Genomic DNA, 21,353 nt, shown 5'->3' on the forward strand with positions numbered 1-21,353 from the left:
ATTTGCAGCTTTGGATGTGGCCTGAGAGCCCCCCTATGGGACGTGGGACTTCACAGGTCATCAGAAGAACAGGTGATGGAAGTTGAGAACATGTAGACACCGAAGAAGGAATGGTCAAGTTCCATCTGTGGTAAAAGTCTAGTTGTGTCTCATGGGCTCTGACCTGACCACACGTCCACTCTTGAACCAACCACTACAGCCAGCGACACAGGATCCCTTGGTTCAGCCTTGGATCACAGATCCACCTCTGGGAACGGGGACAAGTTTGACTCCACCAGAAGCTCCTAAACTGAGGTGGCTCTGGGTGCAATTTCCAGAAGAGGGTGTGTTGTAGGTTCTAAATGATGAAAATGACAGCACACACTATGGGGGTGAGGTGGACAGACCCATATGTCCTGATGGAACAGACGCAAAGATGGTGGCAGGAGAAGCACGGGAGAAGAAAGTGGTAACACACTGTGTGAAGTCAAAGAAGGAAAATAACAGGTGTCGCCAAAATTATGTTCCTACCTCCCTCATATGATATCACCTTGAGCTTCGAGTCTCAGTTTCTCATCTGCACAGGGAAAAGCATGAGACTTGGTGGGCAGCCCTTCACTGGGAGCACATGTCAGAATTACTTGTTTCCAAATGACAGAGGCCCCAGTCTCAGTCTCCCCCTCTGCCCCCACCCCACGTGAGAGCCACAGGAAAGAGCTTTGAGTTCATAATCAGGAGAGATGCCCTGTGAGTTGGATCCAGAATCATGAAGACTCCTCACTCCCTGCTCAGTCTCTGCAGGTGAACGACGATCCCAGGTGACAGCATCATTTACCTCCCACAGTCAAAGGTGATAAAAGCAGCATGATAATTCCTTCCAAACATCTCCCTGGAGATGTATGAACAGAAACTTCTCTAAAAGGTGACCTTTTTATCCTCAAATGTCTGCCCAGAGCAGCAATTCTCAAAGTGTGGTTCACCCATGTTTGGGGGACCCCAACATCCTTTCAGAGAGTCCATGATGTCAAACAAATTTTACCATAGCAATTGCCTTCTTTAGTGATTGACATTGCAACTAACCTCTTAAGAAACAGTCACTGGCTGAGTTGTGGGCCAGTATATTTTTTAAAACCCACATTTACCTAAAAAGGCTATACACATTCCTCTTTTTTCCATTTATATATCTGTGTGAGGCCAGAGCGTCTTCCTATAACTCACACAAAACACTGTTGTCACAGGGGTAGACACAGGAGCAGATGTGAGAACCCAGCTGTTTTTTAAGCCAGACACTAGAAATTTACAAAAATGTAAAAATAATGCCAATATTCTCACTACCTTTTTTGTTTCTGTTTTTTTAGTTTGGGAAACAGTGTAAACTTTTGCAAAAGTATAGTATTTACACGAACACATATGGGTTTATTACTATTATATTTAAAGAAATAAATATTTAAAGTGCTACTGTTTTACTTTCTAATACAGTAAATATCAAGACATAACCCACATACTTATTCTTTGGGGTTCTCAATAAATAAATAAAGAGCACAAAGGAGTCCTGAGGCCAAGAAGCCTGAGCCCCTCTGGACTAGAATCCCAGCGAATCGGATCCCTGGGACCATTTTTTATATGTAAATATCGCAGGCAGGCAGAGTCGCCCACATGCTTATGCAGGGAATGAGCACAAACTATAAAACACACACCCCCCCCAGCCATTGCACAGCCAGAGCTGTACTATAAAACCTGAGGAAATGGGGACGATTCAGCAGGTTCATTGCTGCAAATTTGTTCTCGCTCATTACTCTCACATCTGTCAGGTTTGGTCCTTCGAATGTCACCAGCATGTAACTCTCCCATAAGCCACAAGATGGCGCTGTTTACACAGAAAATACTTCCTCACGGATTGCGTCTCTAAATTAGCTGTTTCCTAGAGAGATTTTTAGTGGGGACAAATAAGGGTTTGGCCCATCTTAGAACAACACACGCTGAGTGTATTAGGATGACTTTTCCCTTCTGTTTTTGTAAAGTCTAGCTTTGAGAACACTGACAGTGAGAGACTGGTAAAAAGAGATGCTTTCTGATAACATTATCAACCTAAAGCTGGACCCTATAAAAGGGACACTGATTTGTCTTTGTCCCTTTATTAAATTCCTTTCATTCAACTTCAGCTAATTGTTTTACATCAGTTAAATTTTAGCCAATAATCTGGGGAAAGGAGCTAGGAAAAAGGGAGCGAAGTAAATCTCTGATCAACTCGGGTAACCATAAACACCAGAGTGAACTATCCTAAACACATTTTTCACGGGGGATTTTTTTTTGTGTGTATATAGAGGTAAAGGAAGAACGCTGAGATCTAATTTAGGAACAAAAAAGAGTTTCAGAAACATAAGAGGCATGAGAGGACATGGGACAGGCGTCCTTAGAAGAAAACACTCCCCCAAGTAAATGTCTGATTACCCTTAGTTTTCTGTCTCACCTTTAATCTGACCCAGCTTCTCAACTCCTTTCTGCATTTAGAATCACCTGGGGAGCCTTAAAAATAGAGATACTTGAATTTCACCAGTGAAGACTTTCCACAGGTCAGGAGGGGCTGAACATGGGTATTGTTTTTAAAGGTTCCAGGGTGATTCCAACAGCCTACAGCCAGTTTGAGAATCATCAGCCTAACCCAATCAGCTCTTGTGCAGATTTCGTGATAAGTTCCACATTGCTAGAGGATTCTGATTTAAAATAGTGCTTGGCAAAACCTGGTTTCATGAGCAGATGTAATTCGAGTTCACATCCACGCTCACATGGCTCTATCCTGTTCCACTCTATGACTGCAAGTGCAAGGAAGATGGATGATCGGAGTCATCATTGAACCTGTCACATTTTCTAGCTAAGTGAGGCTCATCTTCATTTACCCTGATTCCGAGAAAAGACTGGTTATGTCAGTTACATATTATTTCCAAGGGACCTCCTGCAGGGAAAATCGACAGGCTCTCCAGACCCTGTAATACGAGTGTTATCTTTTTTCACTCCTCAATGCTTCCTGCATGAACAATTCAGGCTCTTTCTCTGGCAAATGAACACAGTACCTCTGCTTGGTGAAATACCAAAGGCAACACCATGTTTGTGACCATTGTCCTCAATGAAGCCAAAAGCCTCCCCACCCTCCGGACCCAGATCCCCTCTACAGTGGCGCTGTCGTGGGTTCCACCCCAGAAAAAGTTGACCTTAGCATCAAGTGTGAACGCCCATCTTGGCTTCTGAGACTGGTGAATTCCATCTAGTTGATCTAGTTGATCAGAACAGGGCTGTGCTGTGTGCGCACGGCACATCGGTTTTTCTCTCCCGCATCCCCCATCTCATGTTCATCCCCTGTCCTGCTTTTGCCTGGTGGGGGGCTGACCCCTGTGGACCAAATCCCTTGGTTCCTTTGCCTTGTGGCTTCCAGCTGGGTTTGCCCAATGGGAAGTACAGGCACAAGATCAAAGGGTGGGAGAAACTGGGGCATTTCCCCTTCCCCTTGGTGGTCAGCTGTTCAGGGCTGCACTACTGCTGGACGGTGGGCACCCCCTCCTGAAGTAGCCCTCTCCAGTAAGAGAAGCCCTCCCAAGAGAGACCCTCCTATGGAAGCACCCCCCACTTGAGCCCCACTCTTGTGTGAGCTCCTTTCTGTGTGAACCCCTCTTCTGTGAGAGCCCTCCTCCAGTGGGAGCCCCTCATCTGTAAGCCCAACTCCTATGTAAGTGCCTTTCCCATGAAAACACCCCTCCTGTGGGATCCCCCCACCCCCGTGGGATCCCTCTCCTGTGGAAGCCCCCCCCATGCAAGGCCTCCTTTAGCGGAAGTCCCCACTGCTGCTCTCAAAGTCCAGTTGCCCTCACACTGTCCCTGGCCCCTCCAACACTGGGGAGGAGAACACTCCTGCCAGGGCCAGCCCCGGGGAAAGATCCTTCCTCAAGCAAATGCTGTCTGCATCCCAGGAGACTGTACCTACCATTTCCTGTTGGGATCTAGAATGTCTGCTCTCTGAATTCATGTTTTACTTCCCAGAGCTTCATCATAGGAGTCTTGCAGGCATAACCTGCAAGCCTCAAAGATCTTAACTCTACTAAGTAGCAGGTCGCTTTAAGGCATCTTTGCCTGTCCGAGCCTCCTTCATGTCTTTGAAATAGTATTTATTCTTTTAAAAAAATTTTATTTTATTATAGAAATGTAGGGTACAAGTAAGGGTTAACTACACCAGTAAGCTGCATGCGGGTGAAGTTTGGGCCTCCAACTGGCCCTCACTTCCCCTGGTTTGGGACCAGGTACCTTTTGTGTTGTTACGTACCTCCCTCCTCTGGCAGTGCCCAGCCACTGCCGATCCCTCCCTTGTGCTAATGTGATTAATGTTCAGGTCCCACTTAGGCATGAGAACATGTGGTATTCAGTTCTCTGTTTCTGTGATAGATCACTGAGTCTGTTCTGTAGATCCAAGTGCCTCAGTTACCTGTTCTCTAAAGCACAAGGGTTGCACAAGATGGTCCCCAAGACCCCCCTTCTCCTCCAGGGTCTCATTGCTTATGATGCTACAATGTGGCCAAGGCCAGACCTTAGTCCAGGGGAGGAAGGAGCCCGGGGGGAGAGGAGTGGCTGGGAGACACGACTGGCCCTCCTGAAGAGATACACTCTTCCTTGGGGTGAATTTGAGGCAATTTGTTACACTTTTAATGCTATCCATCCCTTATTCATTCAACCAGTGTTCACAGAATGAGCCTTTGAGGTGCTGGGTTTTAGAATTAAGAAGTCAGCCGAGGATTAGCCTCTGACTCAAACTGACCAACGTCTAGAGGAGGAAAAAGGCACAGAAACCACAGATTCTCAAAAGTTGATGAGCCTTGGAACCACCCACCTGAGGCTTGCTATAACCCTCATTGGTGGGGGCCACCCCAGAGTTCTCGATCCAGTGGCTCTGGGTTGGGGCCCGAGAATGTGCATTTCGAATCAGCCTCCCAGGTGACACTGATACTGCTGTTCCCCGGCGGTCACACTTTGAGGACCGCTGATTAATTAATTACTGAGGACATGGCATGCTTAACTGATATAAAGATGATGTGCAAAACGCTGGGAAAGTTGAGAGATGAGAGGCTGAGTCCAGAAAGTTCTATCAGAGAGGGATGGCTGCGCTGGACCCTACCGGCTGCCCTGGAAGCCTGTGGGTGCCACCTGGTTCTTCCGCATACATGGCCTGGGAGGACTGGACAGCTCACTGGCACCCCTTATAGAAGGAACAGGAGGTGATAAATGAAACACTTCTGCTTTAGTTCCTCTTGGGAGCTAATTCTACATGGCTCCTTACAAGGTGACCAATTCCATGGTGTGCATTGACATAGGCTTCTCTCCTTGTCTGTTTTCTCTCTGGCTTCTCCCTCCTGCCTCCGGGATGCCTTTTCAAATGAACCATTTGTGCCAGGCTCTGTCTCAGGCTCTGCTTCCTGAGGGGCCCCCAGGCTCAGATAGGCTGCCAATGTTATGCTGAGGAATGTGAACTCTATCCTGTAGAAAAAGCACGAGAGCTTTTCCAAGATCACAACAGTAACAGTAACACTTGGATGAGCAGAAGGTCACCACAGAGCACTCGCCATTAAGGGTGACCAGGGGACTGGGGCAGAAACACTCAGGATGGGCTCCACCTTCCACGGTGGCTTGGGCTGGTAAGCAAGGGCAGGATGTTTCTTGTTCAGCCTGGCCACTGCCCCTGTTCAAGGACAAGGTAGAGTCATGTAATATCATTCTTAGGCAAAGATACCCGATGGGCCAGAAGGAATCCATGGTGGAAGTGATGAAATAAGCAATAGGTAGAAAGGGAGCTGGAAAGAAAAGAATTATTTAAAAAGAAAATAAAAGGTGGGTGGGAGGGGAGAGGTCATCCTCCTCTGAAACAGTCCACCCAGAAAGGAGGACATCCCAGTGACACTCAAGGTCCCTCTGTCCAAAAATTTCACTCTCCTTGGTTTTATAGGAGGAAAGTAGAAACCCAAGGGGGCTTCAGTGCTTGCCCTAAAAAAGGAGAGGAATCTGGGAGTTGAGTTGGAGAAAGGATGGGGGTGGGTGGAGCATGGAAAACGGGAGGATCCCTGGGGAGGGTTCCAGGGGCAAAGCTGAGGAGTCTGTAGGGGGTAGGGATGATGCCAAGGATAAAGTCACAGCCAGTCCACCTCCAGGCACAGACACGGTGCAGGCAACTCGGTGACTTCTGCCCGGTGCTGCAGCTCCCTCTTCTGGCCCCAGCTTGTAGTGAAAGTCTGATAAACAGACTTTTTTTTTTTTTTTTGAGTTGGAGTCTCACCCTGTTGCCCAGGCAGGAATGCAGGGGCATGCTCACGGCCACCACAGCCTCGACCTGCTGGGCTCCGGTGATCTTTTCACCTCAGCCTTCCAAGTAGTTGGAACTACAGGCACACACCACTACGCCCAGCCAATTTTTGAATTTATTGTAGAGATGAGGTCTTGCCAAGTTGCCCAGGCTTGTCTTGAACTCGTGGGCTCAGGCAATACTCTCACCTTGGCCTTCCAAAGTGCAGACTCTTTGTTAAAGAGCCCAGGGGGAACAGAAAGGAAAAAATTCTACAGCATGGGAAGGAAGCCAGTGGGAGGAGCTGGGAAGAAATGGTGGGGGCCAGAGTGCTGGACTGCTCTCTCTCTCTCTCTCTGTGTGTGTTAAACATTCAGTACAGAAAACGTTTATTTATTCAGGTATGCTTTACCATGTGTGGATTTAAGACAAAATGCATTGTTTTTTCTTATTTACATTTTTGAACAGGGAACTACATGTAACACGGTTCAGAATTCAAAGAGTAAAATATTAGTAGGGAAAAATCTCCTTCCCACAGGTATCCCTCAGACACCCACTTCCCCTCTTCACAGGCAACAAATGATACTGACTCTAACATCCTTCAACTGTTATTTTATGACTTTGCAATAAAAAGTCATGTACAAAATCTATTTTTGGCCAATGTAGTGGCTTGCGTCTGTAGTTCCAGCTACTCAGGAGGCAGAGGCTGGAGGATCGCTTGAGTCCAGGAGTTTGAGACCAGCCTGGGCAACATAGAGAGAGACTCTGTCTCTAAAAAGTAAAAAATAAATAAAAGTTTAAAAATAAAAAAAATTGTCTTCTAATTCATACAAATGATACCATATGAGATGCAATATACTGCAAGTTGCTTTTTTCACATAATGATTCCAGGGGAGCTTTCTATACCAGCCCATAGGAGAATTCTCATTATTTTCCTGGCGTTGTATGGTATTCCTTTACATGAATATACCATAATTCACTTAAGTAGTGAATGCCCAAATTGATGGGCATTTAGGTTGCTTTCAAATTTTGGCTGCTATAACAAATAATAAAATGAATAAACTGGTAAGGTATAATACATTCTTTAATGTGCTTTTATTATACCAAGGATATGGACAATTTTTCCCCTTAGCACTAAAACACAGATGCAATTTAACATGACAAACCAGATTTATTTAATAAAAATATGCCATTGAAAATATTGTTGTCACATGTATTTGATTCAGCAGGGTATACTTTAAAAGAAAATACTAGTTATTATAGTTGGTAATAGTAGTGTATTTTCAAAAACAGATCTTATAAATGCTGAATGATTTTTAGCATCATTTGTCTTGGGATGGCCCTAAACAAGGGTGTTTACTTAAAGCATGAAAGGCAGTAAGCACAGAATGAAGCCCCACTGCTTAAGAGATTTAAGAGGCTCTGAACTTGGAATCAGGAAGCCTGGGTTCTATTCCTCATCCTACCACTGCAAACATTTCAATAAAAAAAGGATGGTGATTCCTGCCCTATGAGCCTGGCAAAGTTGTTCCAAGGATAAAATAGGAAATTATGTCACATATGTGAAATGTGTTTATGAACTATAAATGTCAGAACCCATGCTAAATCCTGCTGTTATTCCTCTATTGCTTACAGTGCCATGTTTGTAGGTCAGTAGATAATCCATCTAGGGAATACATTCTGAAGGGCATTTCATAAAAGAAATTACACCAGACGTGACCATTCTAATTAATGCACCAAATGGTGGCCCTTATAGATCACAATGTTTTTAAATCCAATTAAGAAAAGACTCAGTAATAGAACAGATCACCATTAGCCAAACACTACACTTTTTAAAAATTTTTGCATCTTCCCCATCTCCCCACCTCATCTACAGTTATTAAAATCAAGTTCACTACTAACAACTGTGACAGGAGATAAATCTGGAAACTACTCAAGTCTGATGGAGTAGGTGATCTTTTTTGCCAATTAACATTGTTAATATTATTGGATTCACAGGTAACATAGTTCTCTCTGGTTTCATTTGGACATGATCAATAATACATTTCCCATACGTGGGAAAACACAATTTAAGTACTCTGGTAACGGAAATTCCGATATGTTTGAATTTGAAAAAATATTGTTCATTGCACACATTAAAACCTTCAAGGCATGGTGTTACAGAAGCAGACAGGTACCCCAGGCTGTCCTCAGTCAGGCCATTCAAGTTTCCACTTCCTCTTTTCTAGTTTTCTGCCTCCATGGCAACGGGCCACTGACCTGCCCTTAAGGGAAACAGAATCTCTGGCAAGACTGAGACTTTTAATAATTCCACTTGTCAATACAGGTCAAAGAGAAATAGATGGTTTCGTACCAAGTAACTTAACAAACCTACTAACAAAATGAGTAGCCCCCAGCAAGAGACCAGTCCCAGTGTCCAGAGCCTCCTTAGGGCAACCAAACATCCTGTCATTAGCGTCCAAGAAAATTCTCACCACTGACACCTGCCCATCCAACTGCTCACTGAGTCTGGACTTCTTTCTTCAATATTTTCTTAATTTACCTTTTCCTAAACAGGTAAAAGTATGCTGCGAGTGGTTCATGAGAAGTGATTATTAATCAGATTATTAATTTTCTCTACAATTTATTTTTAATAAATACAAACATATCCACAGGAAAGAACATATTGTGTTGTACAAGTTTCCTGATAGGAATACCATCAAGAAATACCAGTTTCTATTCACCAAACTTCCCTCTCGGGAGAAGACAAGGATCTGTAAATATCAGTTTCAGTACCCAGGATCTAAGCTTCCATCCCAAACACAGAAGAGACACTCTTCCTGCTCACCTCTTTTCCTTGAAATGTTCTATTGTGTTGCTTGTGGTTTGTAACAGATTGCCTTTTTGGTGACTTTGCTCTCTAATTTAGAAATATAAACACTGCTTCAGAGATTTATTTTACAATTCATCTTCTGATTTGTCATGGCTGCAAAGGTCAGCTTTCATATTTTCTATTCTAAATTACTTTTGAACAGATTTTGCAAACAGACTAAGGAATGGCTTTCATCTGGACCGGAACAAACTGAAAGTTGGGACTCAAGTCCCTTCTCCCTTTGTTAAAATGTAAACCATCAGAAACCCCATAATTTCCCAAATCAATTACTTGTAAGAGAAGAAACAGGTGCTTTGGAGACACTGGAGTTATAAAAAGAAAATGGCAAATTATTTTTTCATGGGCCAGCTGCTCAATGGATGTCATTCTGAGGCAGGTTCTCCTAGGTTCTAAAGCTCCAGTCGCAAATCAATTAAGTTAACAGGACCATGGGGCCACCCTCCTCCCATTAAAGGGCTTTTTGGTGATTCCCTGCCACCAATGCCAATGCTGAATCAGTTAACTTGAGATTCCTTTGAGTTCCACTAACACCAGACAAGTAGCAGGAGGGGTTGGGGGAGGTGGGGTGTGTTTGGTTTAATTAAGTATTAGCAACCGCCAGAAGGAGTAGTGTGACCGTGCTGACCCATTATGGATATCTGTCCTAGTCCTAGCTTGCCAGAGAAGCTAGGCTCAGCACAGACTCCATGGTGAATGACTGGTGTGGCTGACTGTCACTTTTTTTTCAGGAGAAAACAGATAGGACCAGGCAAAGCAGATGGTCCCTAAAGGGGCACTCCCAAAATTCTGCCAGCAAACTGTGGTGGTGCCTTTCAAATAAACAGCAACTTACTGGAGAGGAAAATCAGATCTCCCCTCCTCCTGCAGCCACAACCGTCACAGCCTGCACACTCTCCCGCTCAGGAGTTTTCTAATCTTCGCCGAGGCATAATAACTTTGGGGCAAAGGACATCTTGTCTTTCTAAGCTTCCCAGAGATAGCCATTATCACCCCTTATGCTCCCATATCTGTCAGTGAAAACTGTTATCGAGGTAAGACCACTTCCAAGAGATGGCTGACCACCCAGTCCCAAGAGAAACAAAGAAAAAAGGTCGCGTATTTGGCCAGCTGAGTGGAACTAATAGTGGAGCCAGTGATACCTCAGATGGCCATTAAAAGCATGTTTCGACAGCATGTTTCATCATAACACACTAGCAGAGTGTATTTTCTTTCAAACTCACAAATGATTCTTTGTGGAAGCCCTGGCTCTGACTGTATGAGTTTGGGTAAATCACTGAACATGTCTGGGCTTCGGTTTCCTCATCTGTAAAACGAGGGGGTTGAACCGGAAGATTTCTAAGGTTCCTTTGGCACAAGAATCCTAGAGTTCTTTGGGTGGAGGTGGGCCTCCTCCACCACTTTGGCAAATCCCATATGTAACTCAACACAAAATAAGACTGGAAAGACCCTTTTCATTCCCCACGGCTCACCTTCTCCACCGGTGTGTGCTCTTCATTTGTGACGCTCGTTTTCCTTGATTCGTTTTTAGACCTGCTCAGCCTTCTGGATACTTTTTCTCTGAGCAGAGTGGCATATCCAATGTGCTCATAGATGGGGTTCGTTGTCATCTTTGAAATGTATTCGGCAGCCTTTGTTTCTATGTACAATGTTATCAAGCCATCTGTCACCAGATCGTGAATCGACTCAAACCTCTTCTCACCCACAAAGTGTTTTCCATCATGAAAGAGCCTGTAGTTTAGGGTCTGGTTTCCAAACCTGCCCATGAGAGAATGAGGAATTACAACAGTGTTATAAATAAGAACTGTGAGGAACAACAGCAACAACAGTTATCATTTTTTGAGCACTTACTGTATGCCAGTCACAGGGCTAAGCAGCTGTGATTTTCCCCCCCATTTAGCTATTATAGAGACCCTCTGAGATGATACATTTATTATTCCCATTTTACAGTGGAGGCAATGGATACTTGAAGAGATGGGGATTCCTGCTTGAGATTACAGGCAGAGGTGGGGCTTAACCCCAGGCAGTCATATAGGGTCATTTGATTCTAGAAATCACTAAGGCCAGCCAGGCATGATGGCTTATGCCTATAATCCCAGCACTTTGGGAGACCAAGGTGGGAGAATTCCTTGAGACTAGGAGATAGAGATCAGTCTAGGCAACATAGCAAGATGCTACTTCTACAAAAAAAAAAAAAAAAAGAGCTAGCATGGTGGTGCACACCTGTAGTTCCAGCTACTCAGGAGGCTAAGGTGGAAGAATTGCCTAAGCCCAGGAGGTCAAGGTTACAGTGAGCCATGATCATGCCACAGCATTCCAGGCTGGGTGACAGAGTAAAACCCCGACTCAGAAAAACAAAAAACAAAGCCATTAAGGCCATTGGGATATTATCATTCCCATTCACAAAAGTCAGAGGATAACACCTGATTTACAAATATCTTACATAATAAATTTCTCGAATGGGAACTAGGCAGCACCTTTGCCCACCCCTCCCCCTCTCCGTCCCTGGCAATTACTTCTGCAGGGGATGCTACTCCCCCAACTACCTTGGGTCAAGGTCATGTCCCCTTATTATTATGTCTTCATCATGTCTTGTGTAGCCTCCTGTGCCCCTCACCCTAGTTACTATACCAGAAAGGAGAGAGAGGTGTGCTAAGCTTTCCACCGGAGCCATGGCCAGCATCCCTGCAGTCTAAGCTATAGGATTCTTCCCTTTAGCACTGGCTGTCCCCTTGGGGGCTTTGGTCCTTCATCTTACAGTTCCTGCTTGATTCCCCATGGGGACTGCCAGCTAGTCTGCTAGGGTGTTGGGAAGATAGGAAAATACTCTGCACACCTAGAGCACTTGATAGCTTTTGAAATACATCCTCATAACTACATCATTGAAGGTATGTTCTAGACATATAGCAACTTGAAAAGTGTCTTTGCACAGCCATAGTAACGAGCTGGGTGCATCAACCACACCTTTGTGGGCTGGCCTGGGAAGTGCTTCCACTGATACCATTCCTTTTATGCAGAAAGGTGTTTTCAATTCCAGAGAGTTTGCCAAGGAACTTTTGGAAGACAACTCAATTCTGAAATTGGTTGCCCTCCCGAAACCTTACAGGACCTTACAGGATCAAACGACATAAAATATTTGACCAAGACTCACAAAGTGCAGTAAACACATTGTCCTTTTGGTATTGTGACTTTCAATACTTGTTATTTTGAGGGAAATGCCCAGGAGAGCCCTGTTCTTTTTTTAAAAAATTTATTTATTTATTATAAAGATGTGGGGTACAATTAAGGGTTAGGTATATAAACACCGATCATGCAGGTACCCTTGTTGATGAGGTATGCCCTTCCCTCCCCTAGCAGGTATGCCCTTCCCTTCCCTCAACTGCCAGTCCCACCCCCCACCCCCCGTGACAGTTTTCCACTACTGCCAGTCACTTTCTTATAGCATTATAATTGTTCAAGAATATATCTGGAGGAACTCAAATATTTCTACAAAAAAGATACCTGCACACGTATGTTTGTTACAGCTCTGTTCACAGTAGCAGAAACATGGAACCAACCTTGTTGCCCATTGAAGCTGGACTGGATAAAAAAAATGTGGTACATATTGCACAATGGAATATGATGCAGCTATAAAGCAGGACAAATATATGAACTTTGCAGCAACTTGGATGGATTTGGAGTCGATCATACTCAGTGATTTATCACAGAAACAAAGAACTGAGTTCCATACGTTCTCACTCATAAGGTGACCTTGAACAAAAATAATGCTGTAAGAGAGCCCTGTTCAACCAGCTTGATGGCCTGGAGCATCATGACTGCCATCACAATGGGTTCTCCCTGAGAGAACCTCGTGAATAAACGACTGGTCTTGTAAGGTTGCTTACAAAAGGCCTGGTGAAGGAGGCCTTCAACCAGTGCTGCTGGGAAGTGAGGTAGAAACGCTGCTCCCTCAGCCAACTTGGTGGTGCAAAAGGATGCAGCTATAGGAACACTAACTTTCCAGATAATTCTCCAGTGTACCATGTGTCCATAAACAGAGCCCCAGTGTCTACACCTAATGATAACAACTGTGGCTGAGGAAATGCATACAGCCCCTCATATACTGCTGATGTTTGGAAGCAAAGTGAAAATAACAAGTGAGGAATAGGGAGGGAGGGATTGTTTATGGCAGTGAGTTCCTGTGTGGGATGATGAAAAAGTGTTGGACATGGATAATGGAGATGGTTGCACAACACAGAGAATGTATTTAATGCCATTGAATGTTACCCTTGGTAAAAGTGGTAAATTTTGAGTTGTGTACATTTTGCCACTATTTTTAAAACTGGGAAAAATGTCAGGGAAGTCACTTATGCAGCAATGAAAACAACTTATGCAGCAAGGAAAACAACAAACAAAATGCAGCTCACCTGAGCGCCAGCGTGTAGCATCCTGGTTGCCTCTGGCTTTCTCTAAGGATATAGGCGCCCTCCACGCCACCGAGCAGCTCATCCGCCTGCTCCCGGGAGATGATCCCGTGAAACCTGAGGATACAAGACCATAGTTGCTGGACATACCACACATAAAGGGCCAAGCTCAAAAGGATGGCAGGGCCACCCAGAACCGATAGCTTCCCAGCTGTGTGAAGAGGTGAGTGACAACCGCACATGTTGAGCAACTTGCAACCACCTCTCAGCACGCCCCAAACACACATCATAAGTATTCAGACAGGCAAACAAAAGGAAGAATACCCAGTCCACCTGGCTTTCTGCTATCATCTTTGCTCTCAAGCTGAAAATGAAAATCAAAACAAACAGCCAGGCTATGGCTCCTTTTTTAAGCCTTGGGAAATAACAAAAGAACAATTACCAATTTAGCTCTCAGCTCAAACACAGGAAACTGTGAGTTATCCTGATTGCAAATGAACACTTATTGATTAGCAACCTGCCTGCTTCAGGTGCAGCGGTGTTGTTCATTTTGAGGCTCATTCTCCGGAAAGAAGAGTGAGCTGTAATCAGCATTCCTCTATTTATTTACATGTTGAGAACAATAGCTTAGGGATATGTTTGGGAAATGTAACTACTTTTCTTTTTTAAAAAGGAATTTATCTTCTTTTTCTACCATTTAAAAAACCATAAACATGCATGTAGAAAATGAGGCATACCTGGGAAGGTTGTGAAATAGGCCAATGATCACTTTGACCTGGAGGCAGTTGTTGGAGGCCCAGAGAGTGGACAGGGACTTCAGGGAGAAAGAGGTAAGACAGGAGTTGGGCGAGGTATGAGTTGGGTCAGGAACCGGCCTGCTTTTGCTGTTGCCTTTAAGCAAAGACAGCTGCTCCCTTCATTACTGGATTTTATTTTATTTTATTTTGAGTCAGAGTTTAACTCTGTCACCCAGGCTGGAGTGCAGTGGCATGGTCACGGCTCACTGCAGCCTCGACCTCCTGGGCTCAGGTGATCCTTCTGGCTCAGCCTCTTGAGTAACTGGGACTACAGGCGTGTGCCACCATACCCAGATAATCTTTTTTATGTTTTTGTAGAAATGAGGTCTCACTGTGTTCCCTAGGTTGGTCTCAAACTCCTAGGCTCAAGTTATCCTCCTGCCTTGGCCTCCAAAGTGCTGGGATTACAGGTGTGGGCCATTACACTGGTGCAAAAAGATGCAGCTATAGGAACACTAACTTTCCAGATAATTCTCCAGTGTACCGTGTGTCCATGAACAGAGCCCCAGTATCTACTACACCAAATGATAACAACTGTGGCTGAGGAAATGCATACAACCTCTCATATACTGCTGGTATTTGGAAAAAACGTGAAAATAACAAGTGAGGAATAGGGAGGGAGGGCATATCTGGGAAGGGAGAGAGGGCATATCTGGGATTACATGTGTGGGCCATTATGCTGGGCAGTTACTGTCGATTTGATCAACTGGTATTTCAGAAGGTGGGCAAGCAGGGTTGAGGGGTGAGGCCAGTGCCCAGGGACTCAAGACTCCCAGTAGAGGATATAACACCCCTTTCTAGGATTACCCATTAAAGAACTCTAGGGAATAAATTAGAGAATAAATTTTCTGCTCTGAGAAATACTTCTTTTTTGGAAGGGACAGAAGGGGATGGAATGCTGGCAAGACAAGTTTTTTTTGGTTTTGTTTCCCCCCAGGAATGTAAAAATTAAATTAGAGGACAAATGTAGAAAAATAACATTTTAAGGAAAAATGTACCTATCACAGTATTTATTTCCTTACTCCCTCTATCCTTAAAAAGTAGACCTTCCAAGCTGCAACTTCTATCCAAGAGGCGGTCAGAAGGAGCTATCGCTTTGTGTTTCAAACTGGTTCAAAGGTCTGAGGCAGTGATGGCTTAGGAGCAAGGGGTTTTCTGGCTCCTCAAATCTGGGTTTTAAATCACAAGAGTTAAAACCTGGAGGGTTTGGAGCCACGCTCTTCTGAGTAAGGATGAACGTGCTATGATGTCAGAATGACCCTGCAGCCCTCCCTAAAAGACGAGCGTCCCCAGTTCTGGAGGGAGGGAAATGCAGAGGGATTTTGGCAGATCCCAGCTCATGGGGCCTAATTGACCCTGCAGAGCAGGTATGGATTGGAATCAGTAGGCCAGTTTATTGGGAGCCCAGCTCGGAGGTATTTGGGGCTGTGAGTGAGACCACTGGAACCTATGAACTTTTGGAGAAGACTCCTGTGTGCATGAGGGACTGACTGGAACCAGAGAGGGCGGGACAGGCGGACTGGGCAAAGAGACCTGAGGGCAGTCTTGCAGATGCTGGGTCAGTGAGGTTGTGTGTATGGGGTAGGGGGCACAGGAAAGCTTCTACACCGGAGACAGAAAGGGCAAAAGCTGGGATGTCCAGGACATAACCCGACCATGAACAAGGCAAGGGCAGGGGTGACCATAGCAGAACTTGCCCCAGGTCACTCCAGGGGAGAAGTGTGGGAGGAAAGGAAGGAGTCGCCCAAACAAGCATTAACCTGAAAGCAGCCATTTTCTTTTCTTTTGATTCTTGATTTTGATTGTGCATAGTTTAAAATTTTTTATTTTTTAAATTGATACATAATAATACATATTTATAGAGTTCACTTGATATTCTGATACATATGTATAATAATCAAATCAGAATAATCAAATATCCATCACTCAAACATTTATTGTTGCTTTATGTTGGGAGCATTCAAAAATCCTCTCTTCTAGCGATTTTGAAATATACAAAAAGTTAAGTTAACTATCATCGCCTTACTGTGTTATAGACCACTTGAACTTGAGTTTTAACTCCCTTGAATTGGTAAATTTAAGTGATCACCAGCAACAGACATGCAGTGTCAAGAACTAAGCTGAATTCAATCTTTCAAAAGAAGAAAAAGACAATTCTGTGCACTTGAAGGCTCAATCGGTCTATGGCTTGTCATCCTTTTAAAGGATGGTTTTAAAAAGTCACATTATCTGTGATCTATAATATCATATATATATATACATATATATATAGATCTCATATGATTGCAATTTTATAAAATGCAAGCATATGCAGAGAACAGAAAGAAAGAGATGAAGTGAAAAACTAGATGATGATTCCCTTTCACGGTGGGACAATGAGTGTTTTCCACCTTCTATTTTTTTTTTATTTTCTAATTTTCCCAAATTAGCAGGTATTAACTTATTCGCTTCTTAAAAACAAAAGTAATGCCCATGCACAGCAAAAAATTCAAAAGTTGAAAGGCACAAAAAATGTAAAAAATTAAACAGCATAGAAGTAAAAGTTCTCTCTAAATATGTCAATTATCAGTACTTTTCTTGTGATTCCTTTTAGGAAAAAACGTGCATGTACATTTTCTGAGTAGAGCACATATCATTTTTTTTTTTTATCGCTTTCTAAGTGGAAAAAAACAAGTCCTTCATTTTGAAAAAAAGAAAGGGAAACAGAATCTGAAGATTTTAAGATAATTTTCCACTAATATAACGTGTTCCTTTTGATGGTTAAGAAAATGCTTTTTGGTCTCTTCTTACCATATATTTTGCATGAATTAGAGGTTGAAGGATGAGGACTAAAAGGCTATTCAATAAAATGTATATGCAAAAAAGAATATGCAAAATAGAGTTCCTTCAGGAATTCATGTGCAAAAGTGTATATGGTAGCTTTTCATTTGCCTCTCTTTAAAAAAAAAAATTGTGCTGTCTGCAAGCCAAACCTAAATTCAGTATACATACTGAGAAAAAAAATCAGACTATAATGGAGGTTAGACATTAGGGACGTGGGTGGAGAAGGGCAGAGGCCAGCACTCCCGGGCAGGTATTCCAGAGGTGCTGGCCAAATTTCCAAGGTTCAGCAAGGAAGATTCTGAAGTGCAGCTGTGGCAATTAGGAAGGTGTACTGGGCTGGGACCATGAAGATGGTCGTTAATCACGGGGCTCTGATGGGTAAGGGAATAAGAGGAAGAAGGTTTCAAATTGGTCAGGAGAGCTTGAGAGGTAGACTCAGAAGAGACTTCGCCTTACAACATCTCCAGGCTGGACTTGGGAAGAAAAGTGATTTCTGCCTCTCCTCTCCCTCTGGACAGTCCTGCCTGCCCTCGTAAGGGTTTCTACACACCACAGACTGAGACCATGAATTATTTTTATGGTCACGCATATTTGCTTTGTAGTAAGTTTCTGAGAAAGTAAGACAAGAGTTGAAAATAAGAGGAAAATGGGAAGAAAGGATAATAATGATGGTATGAAGGCAATTTGGCCAATAAACCCAAGTCAAGAGAAATCATCATTTGGGTTTCACAAGACTGCAGGGGAGTGGGATGAAAAAAAGCCCTTCCCTGACCACTGCGTTTATTGAGGGACACCAAGTCAAGAATTCAGCTATAATGTATGATCTATTACACCGTAAATGTTTATATTGTGTTGAGGTAAAAGGCAAAGTAAAATGCTAGCAGAGAGCCTCAATGATGAAAAATGCTACTTTACATTTCAAATACTTGCTAGGCACTCAGTGGCTGCTTTTGTGGAGAGAAATGTAGCATGAGACACTCTCCCTCCCATGTTAATGGAAACCAAGCACCTGAGTGTTATTTCAAAAATTCAATACAAAGGAGTCTGATTGCATTTATACTTATTATTAAACTCTTACACGATAGACATGTGATGATGACCATCTATCAAAGAATTTTTAATATTTAATATTTAAATGATACATGAAATGACTACTTGTTAAATTATTAAAACAAAGAATAGTATAATACATACTCTCTTCCATAATATTTTGGTCTGTTTTCCACCTATATTAAAAAGAAGAAAAATATTAATAATGCATTTGAATTCAAATCAGCTAGCTACAACTGCTACACAAATAAACAGAACTAGAGTCCTCATAGTAATTTTATGACAGATTTTATTCCTCAAATCAGAGGTCTGTGATACTATGGAGTTAATCAACACATTCCACTGTCTTAGATAGGAATGATCTAGAATCACCACATTTCTCTAAATATTAGCTCATTTCCCACCCAAACCCAATCACCCAATAAAATAATTTTCAAAGGAAACAAAGTGATGCTTATTTTAATATTAAAGGATTTATAAAGATATTATAGGACTTCATCCTGAAGGATAAAACAACTATGTCTAGCATAAATAAAACATAAGCATTTATTTCAATCTCTGTCTAATTGTTTTGTTAATTATTTATAATAAAATCAAGGAGTGTACCTGGATTAAGAAATAAGACAGGTTTAACTTGATCTCTTTCCAAATAAAATCAATATTCTATCATTCTTGTTTTTTCAACACAGGTCTAATGAACTGAAATTCATTTGATGCCAGAAGAACAGGATACAGAAGAGATTTACAATTTGACTAAAATACAAACATTCCAGGAAATATTTTGCAATCACAGCTTTAGCCTTGAGGTTATCATATTGAATTTTTCTCACATGTATGATAATATATTTTCATAAGAACTTTGTGTTCTCATGTTTGTGGTGTTGGAGCTGGTGAAAAATCAACATGAATCCTCGTGTTCAGCTTTTGGTCTTCTAGCCTAACTCCAGGGACACTCAATATATATAGTAGAGCCACATTAATTTATAAATTTCAATGAATGGTTATATATATGGCAGCAAGTTTATGTTTATTCACTGGTGTAGAATAGGAGCTTGGCAGCTATTTTAGTTACAGTCATTTCTTCCTACAGTCAAATGAGCAGTTTTCTCAACAGGGCTTTGGGACGGGCAGTGACAGAATTTTGCTGATACAGGGCACTTACCTGACCTGGCTCCACCCCCCAGAGGATGCAGGGGATCTGAGTGGGTTGCAGAGTGCCAGGGACTAGAGAAAAAAGCTCAGAAAGGGGGCGCTAAGGCACTGAGGATCACACCCACAATCCTGCCCAGGACAATCCTAGCTGGTATAAAACGAATCATCACTTCTAAATACGTGCTCACTCTTCTGTGCATTTTACACCTGGAAATTACCCAACCAAGAAGGGCACTCATGACTCTCCATCTTCAAGGTTCGAAGCCCATTCGGTGTCATTTGTGAAGGAAGATTAAAATAATATCATTAATAGAAGCATAAAGTGTGCGAAAAGGTCTGCTATTATCTGATGTCTTTCAGGAAATGATGTGTACCATTACTCTATGTGCTGGTAAGATTTCTAATATGAACTGAATCTTGTATCACTTACATCACTCTACTGGCAACTTTCGAAGTTCTTTCTTACTTTTACAATATTGTAGACATGGGACTGCAAAAACAGCATGCCATACAAGAAAAGCCAGTGGAAGTAGACAACATAAAACAGCAAAATTACTCTCCATTCTTTGAGAGGCATTATTCCAAAACTCCAGGTGATTCCCTACCTATGAGAACAATTTTTTAAAAAGTCCGTCTTTCTGGCTGAGCCATAACACAAGTTTACAAAATCTGGATGTAGCTACGAATCCTATTCCTTTTCTGTATTTTCTTGTTTCCCCAAAAGGGGAAGAGTAATTAATCTAACTTCCCAAATGGGCAGCATGGTAATAGAGCCTGCTACTGACTCCTGGCATGTAGGTTAGTAGTTAATAAATGTTGAATTTAATTGATTCTTAACAAGACAATAAATTGCTTTCAGTTCATCAATCAATCATAAAAATATATAACACACTCATTATGTTGAGGGCTCTGTACTCAGGCCAGTAGTTATTTATGAAGTAATGACCTTGCAGGTGCAGAGAGGAAAGGAATGAGGTGCTTGGGGGTATTCTGTGCTTCAGCAGGAGAGAAACACTTAGGGAGTAATCTAACAGAGGCCTCCAAGCATGGAAGTCAATATCTTTGGTGCCTTCAGGGATACCAAATAAGATACTGTCCACAGTTTGATCCAACTGAGGGACAAACCGTCTGCATATGAAAACCACTAGAGACCAAGCGCAGTAGTGTTGGCCTGTAATCCCAGCATTTTGGGAGCGTGAAGTACAAGGCTTGCTTGAGGAATTTGAGACCAGCCTGGGCAACATAGTGAGACCTCATGTCTACCCAAAAAAAAAAAAAAGAAGAGTCAGGTGAGGTGGCGCATGCGTGTAATCCCAGTTACTTGGGAGGCTGAGACAGAAGGATCACTTGAGCCCAGGAGGCTGTGGTGAGCCATGATCCGTGTCACTGCACCTCAGCCTAGGCAACAGAGTAAGATCTTGACTCTAAAAATTAAAAAAAAAAAAAACCTAACAAATAAAACAAGAACCCTGAATTGTGTGGGACAAACTACACATGGAATAGGGCCATGGAATAGGTTCTCAATATTGCATAAGACATGTACTAAAATATAATTTCTTGTTTATCTGAAATTTAGACATATCTAGACATCCTGGTCTGTCTGTCCCCCCTCCCTCTCTCCTTCCCTCCCTATGTAACTAGGCATCCTAGTCCCTTCTTTCCGCCCTTCTTTCCTTTTTTCCTCCCTCCTTCCCTCCCTCCCATCCATGCATCGGACAACTTTACATGGGGGAGGGGGAGGATGAAAGTAAGAGAGAGTAATGATGAAAGATATGGTTGGTCATCTGATCGCTGCTCCTACTAGTCAGGGTCTGTTTCAATAGTAATCCAATTCAGTCTCTCTTCCATTTGTTGTCCTGTAACTCTTAAAGAAAATATAACTTTCCTTGTTAATATTAAAGCAAAATAGAGATAATGGTTGGGATTTTTAAAAAACCCCAAACCTCTTGCTTTTTTCTAAACTT

General features: G+C 42.8%; 1 protein-coding gene across 1 annotated transcript in view; it reads right to left on the minus strand.

Moving 5' to 3' along the window:
* CHN2 (chimerin 2) overlaps window positions 1-21,353 on the minus strand; it is a 142,556-nt gene that overhangs the window by 107,415 nt on the left and 13,788 nt on the right. Inside the window, exons 2-4 of the mRNA XM_021718025.1 lie at window positions 18,382-18,413; window positions 13,571-13,684; window positions 10,637-10,922 (exon numbers count right to left, since the gene is read on the minus strand). Coding sequence (XP_021573700.1) covers window positions 10,637-10,774 — 138 coding nt within the window. The 5' untranslated portion in view covers window positions 10,775-10,922; window positions 13,571-13,684; window positions 18,382-18,413. The remainder of the gene's footprint in view (window positions 1-10,636; window positions 10,923-13,570; window positions 13,685-18,381; window positions 18,414-21,353) is intronic.

This window comes from Carlito syrichta, unplaced genomic scaffold (assembly GCF_000164805.1).
Source record: "Carlito syrichta isolate Samal-C Ts95f unplaced genomic scaffold, Tarsius_syrichta-2.0.1 Scaffold311717, whole genome shotgun sequence".
Lineage (NCBI taxonomy): Eukaryota > Metazoa > Chordata > Mammalia > Primates > Tarsiidae > Carlito > Carlito syrichta.